This window comes from Necator americanus, chromosome III, assembly GCF_031761385.1.
Source record: "Necator americanus strain Aroian chromosome III, whole genome shotgun sequence".
In the NCBI taxonomy this organism is placed as follows: domain Eukaryota; kingdom Metazoa; phylum Nematoda; class Chromadorea; order Rhabditida; family Ancylostomatidae; genus Necator; species Necator americanus.
The window spans coordinates 35760577-35768801 of NC_087373.1; the positions used below are offsets into that span (position 1 = coordinate 35760577).

General features: G+C 44.9%; 1 protein-coding gene across 1 annotated transcript; it reads left to right on the forward strand.

The window, feature by feature from the left end:
* Positions 1 to 5384: 5384 nt before the first annotated feature.
* Positions 5385 to 8225, forward strand: RB195_012028 (uncharacterized protein; the record flags this gene model as incomplete). The annotated part of the gene is made up of 1 exon (XM_064193697.1): positions 5385 to 8225. The coding sequence occupies one exon, from the start codon at positions 5385 to 5387 to the stop codon at positions 8223 to 8225; it is 2841 nt and encodes a 946-aa protein (XP_064051280.1).

Consider the following 8225-nt stretch of genomic DNA (forward strand, 5'->3'; position numbering starts at 1 on the left):
GCCTATTCATTCTTTTTACTTGAATAGGCCACTGAAAAAACTTCGTTGAACTATCGTCTGCTCCGTCAGACGCGACGCGTGTGCAAAGATGGCGCGTTATGAGGTGCTTCGTCGGGAAATTTATACAAGAATGCTGTTTCCCGCGCCGTTTCTCAAGTAAATTAGGAGAGATGTACCGCGATCACGCTCATATTCTTCATCTACATCACCATCCCTATTTTTTCCAGGAGAAATCACAACATCTTTAAGTCTTTGAAAAAAATCGAGAAGTCTTTAAAGAATAAATGTCTGCGGTCGCTTTGGTTGAAGTAATCATAATTGTTAGTTTACCGAGATTGAAAGATGTCATGTTCCTAACTTATTAATCAGCTCCGTTATTCTATAACTATAAGAACATATTTGGTGATGAATAATAAAAATAATGAAAATAATAAATAAAAATGATAGGCAGATCTGATCCGCACAAAAAAAGATAACAAGTATGAATGAAAGAGAGAGTAAAATGGAAGTAACCGCGCCAGCGAGCATCATTCGTGCTTCATTCCACCTCGTTCATTCAACAAAAACGTAGCTGCTCTTCCAAAGAAAATAGGGAAAAAATGCAAAAAAATTAGGATTCTCTGAAATCCTCGAATTTACCGCATTCAATCGATATAATGCAGTATCCATTAAAAATTGCGAAGATCTCCATAAAAAACGCTTAGATTTTCCGCAAAACCGCAGCTGCTCAAGAAATAACAACAGAAATTAGAGCCAGAGTATGCTCCACAGCCTCATAATCTTGTTTTTGGCTTCTTTAGTGGACCGAAAATTGAAAACGTCCACGCTTCAGCGACTACGGTTATAGAAGTCTGAAAGAAATTAGTCTGCTACAAGCCGGAAGATTTTGTTAGGACCTATGTTACTCAAGAAACTCCTCATCCAGTCATCAGCTGCCGAAAAACTGCGATGCCACGAGAATGAGAGCTTTTGAACTCGCTAGAAAGTGGATATGTGGGCAAAATATAATTTTGGCTTAGTGCCAAAACAACTTCACAATGTCTCCTGTATACTGCATGTATGGGTGTGGTATGGGTGTGAATTTTTTCCCACTCTCTCTCTCTCTCTCGAATAGATTGGTATAAATTAAATTTATGGAAAAATACGTTGGTAAGCGGAGATGATGGTCGAACCTCTTGAAATTAGTCCAAGGAAAGAAGAGATCCATGGACGTCCTACTTGAATCCAATATTTCGTATATAGTGAATCTTATCGATAGGAAACAAGTTGAATTTAAAATCCTAAAGCTCCTAAATACGCTAAAAATCAAGCTATTCCCGTACCGGTTCTTAAAGAAAAAGAAAGAAGAAAGAAGAAAAGCTCCGCTCATTTCCTCCTAAATCACCGCAAGCAGCCGGCCCCTGAATGCTGTTTTGTACGATCGCTTCTATTGCAGCGCGCCACCCTTGCACGCATAGCGTCCCTTACGGCCTATCGGGGCAGCCCGAATTGATTTTCGACGAATCGCAGGGCGGAGGCGGGGCAAGAGGTGGAGCGTTGCAAAAAATGGCGTCGTACAAAACAGCATTCTGGAGGCGGCTGTTTGCAGTGAGAGATGAGCGGAACTACCCGCGTCTCCATAATCTACGACCCTGTATACTCCTCCTGAAATCCGCACCACCTCAGATTTGTGGTATGCTTCCTTTAAGTCATTACGATATACACGATAATATATAAAATCTGAACTCATCTGAACTACAAAAACAAATTGTTAGAGAAGTATTTAAAATACAAGTGGAGCATATTTGATATTGTGTGATACTGTCGAAATCATTTTCTTTACGCTTACACGTATGTTGATAAAGGATAAAGTGTTTGGCGTTAATCAATCCGCTCGGGATCCGCCACCACGTTCAATTCGGAATCGTTTGAGGTTCACGAACGTGTAACTGGCCCATACAATGACCTGTGGTGGCTAGCCAATGTGTCAAATCAGTGTTTTTATCCTCCCAGACAAGTCTGGTACCAATTTATTGACCCCGGAAAGATGAGGGGTTTGGTTGACACTGGAGCAGACTCGAACCTCCGACGATCGATCGTGCAGACATAGTGGAAACTCTTACCGACTGCGCTACACCCGCCACAAATGTTGATTTGCGGGCGAATACAGAGCCGTCACATCCAAAAACGAGCGAGACCGGCTATATCTACACCTCATTCATGGTCTAGAGATTGATAGAAGAATTCTAGTTCATAAGTAATTAAAATATAGGTACTCGGATCGCAATTTGGGGGGAATTCTTACAGCTGAGAGCGCATCGATGAAGTGCACATGACCTGTGGCCAACCAGCCCGGTCTTTCCTGCCCGCTCAGAAATTCGAACGTCTCCGTGCTGCGTTCTGTTCTGCTTCTGCAGACTCACACTGGGTGACTTAACAGTGGGACCCTCGATAAACTCCACTCGTGACTCCAGGGTCAACCGAAGGATGCGCTGAAAGGACACAAAGGTTCTCCTCCGCCTACGAGCAGCTCGGAATGAGGTCTTTTTGCATGGAATTTCTTACACGATTCTGCACCATAAATCATGTTCTTTTAAAAATATCGTATCAATCTTCGCAAAAAAATTTATTCCATAAAAAATGAAGAATTTCAACTTTCGAGGAAGCTAAAAGAAATAATCGACTCTCATGGTTTTGAAAAAAGGGAATAAAAACAAGAAAAAAAAATTAGAACATTGACCATAATAAAGACTAGCTCTTAGCTCGCAATCTTATTGTAAAATTATCCTCCTTCTCTTATTTTTCTGCACAATTTATTAATTTCGTAACAATTTCAATGTTCACCAATCGATAAGCACACTTTGCATGCACGTTTGCTGAGAGAACGTTTTCAAATTTTGAGAGAGTTATGAAGAGGAAGTTATGAGAAGTAACGTAACTATAATCATGAGGAATTAATGGAAAATAGAGGAAAGATAAGAAGAAAAAAAAGATGAAAATGAATAGGACCGACATGACCGACACGACATGACATAATGACCGAATAGGAAGGAAAAACGTGAGGGAGAGGTCCGGAGTTTCCGTCAGAACTCAATGAACAGAAAGTAATTTCCTTCCCACTATTTATGGCTCGCTCGGCCATATCCGTATGCTTTCTTGGATTCGTCTAAACGCCAAATAAACGAGTAGTGGATGTGCGATCCATCCATCCACAGCGCAACAGCGGAAATCCACTCCGCGTCGGCGATGTTGTTTTTGTTCTGAGCGTTCCACTCACAATAAAGACTATGCAATTAAGTTCCTTGAAGGAAAAAAAAATTAACCAGGAGGAGTGGAAGAGGGAAGGAGAAGAAATGAAATTAGAGATGAACAAAGAACTGATCAATGGCGAACGAGAAGAATCAAGAAAGTAGCGTATCCCCTCAATTTTCAGATACAAAATAATCAATGGTAGAAAAATAGATAAATAAATAAATAAAAATAATAACAAATACAAAATATAAATTAGATGTGTGGAGAGAACATGTGTGGCAGTAAGCTGCACTTAAAATTACGTTCGGTTCCGGCCTCAGGATGTTAATCTCTACGGTTCAGCTCTAAATCAATACTCTTTAAATTCAAAATTACAACCCTTATATCTACAAATGTTCAGGATCAACGTATTTTCTATTCGGAAAGGAGCAAAAAATTTGGGTCCCAACGATTGATGAAGTAGTGGACGGCATTCCTCACCTGAGTTTCATCCGTGTAGATTCTCTGGTGCAAAAATCAAAATCAACTCATTCATATTCCAAAAAAAAAGCGACCTGTTCAGAGAGTTCTTGCGGATGAGGCAAGAGCTGAATCGTTGAAATGAGAAAAAAATTAAAAATAAATAAATTAATTAAATAATAAAATTAAATAATTTGGAACCAGTAATCATGCTATATAATAACGCGCTTAGTCCGTGTGTGTATGTGTGTTTTTTTTTTTGTGTAAAAAAAAAAAAAAAAAAAAATCTGAACCGGTTGGGTGCCGAACCATTGCCATGCAGCTGACAGGCGAGCGCTCTACCTTTTCACCATTGTCCAAAGCTCTTTGAACATGTATGTTGGTTTTGATAAGGCAAGTTAGTTTCTCTAATATGTTAGTGAGAGTGAATAGACTTTTATGTGAATGTATACTCCCAAAATTGCAAATTATCATGCTGTACAATAACGGGCTTATTCTGCCACGTGTTTGCGTCTGTGTATGCGTGTGTCTCAGCCAAGAAATTCCTCAGAGGGAGACAAATACTATGGCGTCGGTTTGGTGCGCTGGAACCTCAACGCGATAAAATTGGGTGAGTACTACGACGTCGAATTCGTGCCCCGGAGCCAGAGAGTTGTAAAATGGGTTGGGGTGGGTCCCACGGGGTTGAAATGGTGCGCTGTTGCCAGAAAGCTAGACGGGTTCCATTGCGTCGGAGTACGCGGGAGTCCCAAGGCAGTAGAATGGCTTTGCATGGTTCTTTCGCATATCTATTTCCCAGCATGTCTCCCTAACGCTGTTGTCATCCTTTTTCAAAAGGAGGTAACACACGTGCAAACGGCTGCTTAAATGCAATAAGTAGTAACCAACAGTTTACGCGATCTGGCGTAGACCTTTATTTTTATCACTACAATAGTGATATTCACGTCAATCCGTGATAGCACATCATTCTTGCTAATAGCTGAGAACGGAGCAGACTCATATTTCGAATGATGTTTCAAATTGTGGAGGTTTGAGGGAAACACAGACGTGAAATCAAGCTGGATTGCTCTCCAAATATAGAACTGAGAGTTTAAGGAAAAACCATAAAATCATTCATCTATACTTAAGTTTTCGGGTAAAAAAAAATGGATAGAACTTTGATAAAAAACAATTCTAATTTCTCAAAAAAATGTCGCTACTGCTACTTCTTCCACGGATCTCCCTCACTAGAGGGATCACAGCCGGTTAGTCGCGAGGCTACGTGGCGCGTCCCCGGGTGGCGGATAGGGGGCTAATCGCGGACCAAAAGCGACCTTGCGCTTGCCCAGAGACGCAGGTGGATTCAGGGGATGGACTCCCTGTTTCTGCTGAGCCAGGACTGACTCATGACATCCTTGTATCCCGCACGTCGGTCCGGCCAAAAGCCTGCAATCAAGTGACTGGGAGGTGCAAGGGAGGCGGTTTGGAGTCGCCTCCAACAAATAAGCTCCACATGTCCACACCGGGAGAACGAAAGTTCTCCCAGAAACTCATGGGACTAGAGGCTTGCAACCTGCCCATGGGTTTTAAAATTTTAAGCAAAACACAGTAATAGAAAAGAGTCTCCTGATTCCGGAGGAAAGCCTGGTACGGTAGCGCCAGGTAGGACGGGGTTGCAGGAGTCATGTAGGCTACCAAAACGGAAAAGGACTAGGATGGCGATCTGTACTTATAACGCACGTACGCTTGCATCGGAAGCGGCCATCGAAGATCTGATGATGCAAGCCAAGAAGATCAAGTACGACGTCATCGGACTGACCGAGACGAGACGACGTCACCCTCTCAACGCCGTATATGAAACTGGAGAAGAACTGTTCTTAGGAACATGCGACAGTAGAGGTGTTGGTGGAGTTGGCGTCCTCGTCAACACGAGTATGGCAAAGAACATCGACTCTTTTGAACAACTTACGACCCGAATCGGACGTCTGCGGATGAGAAGATGTGGCCCAATACCAGCTTTGACTATCTTCGTCGTTTACGCTCCAACATCAAGCTACGAAGAAGAAGAAGTCGAAGCTTTCTATATGGACCTGGAGAAGTTCTACCAAGAAGATCATGCCTTCTACAAGGTCATAGTTGGCGATTTCAACGCTAAGGTTGGCCCAAGAAGAACGCCGGAGGAACTTCACATCGGGACCCACGGCCTACAATGGAATGACCAGGGAGAGAGGCTCTCCGAGTTCATCATGACGACTAAGACCATCCATGGGAACTCGCAATTTCAGAAGCCCTCTTCTTTACGCTGGACGTGGGAGTCACCCGGTGGAGGGTACCGTAATGAAATAGACCACATCATCGTCAATAAAAGGTTCTGCCTGACGGACGTCGGTGTTGTACCAAAGTTCTACACGGGATCGGACCATCGCCTCCTCCGAGGAAGATTTTCCTTCACAAGGAGAGCAGAGAAAGCCGCCAAGTTCAGAGAGAGAAATCCCAGGACTACCATCAACTGGGATCTCTTCGCTACGCTAGCCGGCTTTTGGGAAGATTCCGCATTGGACAACATCGACGAGGAATATGACCGGCTTGTCGAACACCTTCACGACTGCGCGAAGAAGGCTGAGAGTTTTAAAACCACCAAGAGGCGCCTGTCTCTTGAAACTCTTGAGCTGATACGCCAGCGTGGAGCAGCACGAGCCGCAGGGAACCAAGAACTCACGTCCGAGCTCGCAAGGCTTTGCCGAGAGGCGATAAAGGAAGACCTTAAAGAGAGAAGAGCAGAAGTGCTGGCTGAAGCTGCAGAGGCGGGGAAAAGCATCCGCTATGCCCGTCGAGACTTCGCCAGTCGCAAGACGAGGATGACTGCTCTCCGGAACCCAAAGGGAACAGCCATTGCATCGAGAAGGGGGATGGAGAAAATCATCTACGACTTCTACTCTGATCTCTTCGACAGCCATGTCCACTTGCCTCCTCACCATCTGAGGGAAGATGGACAAGTCATTCCAGAGGTTCTCCCGTCCGAAATACGACATGCTATCATGTCGGTAAGAAATCGTACGGCACCCGGTCCCGACAGAATAAGACCAGAACACCTGAAGAGCCTTCCGCCAGTACTCATCAACACCCTGGCGAGGCTCTTCACACGTTATCTGTCGGAATGCAAGGTTCCTAAACAGTGGAAGACCAGCAAGACCGTGTTGTTGTATAAAAAGGGAGATCCACATGACATCGGCAACTATCGCCCAATCTGCCTACTGTCCGTCATCTACAAGCTCTTTACAAGAGTAATCCTTAATAGGATTGAAAAAGTCTTGGATGAAGGACAGCCATGCGAGCAAGCAGGGTTTCGAAAAGGATTCAGCACGATTGACCACATTCACACTGTTTCGAAACTCATCGAGGTATCACGAGAGTACAAGATGCCGCTCTGTCTCACCTTCATCGACTTAAAGAAGGCTTTCGACTCGGTTGAGACGGAAGCGGTCGTGGAAGCCTTGGACAACCAAGGCGTCCCTACTCAATATATAAAGGTACTTCGAGAGTTGTACAGTAACTTCACGACCGGAATTTCGCCATTCTACAAGAACATCATCATTGACGTGAAGAGGGGGGTCCGACAGGGTGATACAATTTCACCCAAAATATTCACAGCCACCCTCGAGAACGCAATGCGAAAGTTGGAATGGGACGACATGGGAGTGAAGGTTGATGGTCGGCAGCTACACCATTTGCGCTTTGCTGATGACATCGTACTGGTAACACCTAGCATCAGCCAAGCGGAACGAATGCTGACCGAATTCGACGAAACATGTGGGTGCATCGGTCTTCAGCTGAATCTACAAAAGACGATGTTCATGCGGAACGGATGGGTCTCGGATGCCCCATTCACGCTCAACGGAACGAACATATCCGAGTGCACCAGCTACGTTTATCTGGGTCGGGAACTGAACATGATGAACGACCTGACCCCCGAGCTGGGCAGGAGGAGACGAGCGGCTTGGGGAGCGTACAAGAGCATCGAGGATGTAGTGAAGAAGACCAGGAACACCCGGCTCCGTGCTCACCTCTTCAACACCACCGTACTTCCTGCTTTGACCTATGCTTCGGAAACCTGGGCATTTCGCAAGCAGGAAGAAAACGCGGTGAGCGTCATTGAACGCGCAATTGAGAGAGTGATGCTAGGAGTATCCCGTTTCACGCAAGTGAGGGACGGGATTCGAAGTTCTCTCCTACGTCAGCGATCGAAGATTAGAGACGCCGCCGCGTTTGCCAAGGAAAGTAAAATAAGGTGGGCCGGACACGTGATGCGCTTTAATGACAACCGTTGGACCAGAGCCGTGAGCGACTGGGTTCCCCGCGATATTAAGCGCACTACAGGAAGACCGCCGACCCGATGGTCAGATTTCTTCACGAAGTCCTTGAAAGAAAAATATGATGCTCTTCGTGTCCCACGCGAAAGGAGGAACCACTGGGCTACTCTGGCACGCGATCGGGACAAATGGAAGAATTACTGGCGCCCGCTCGACCAGTTCGAAGATCAACGGGAGTCAAGGTGA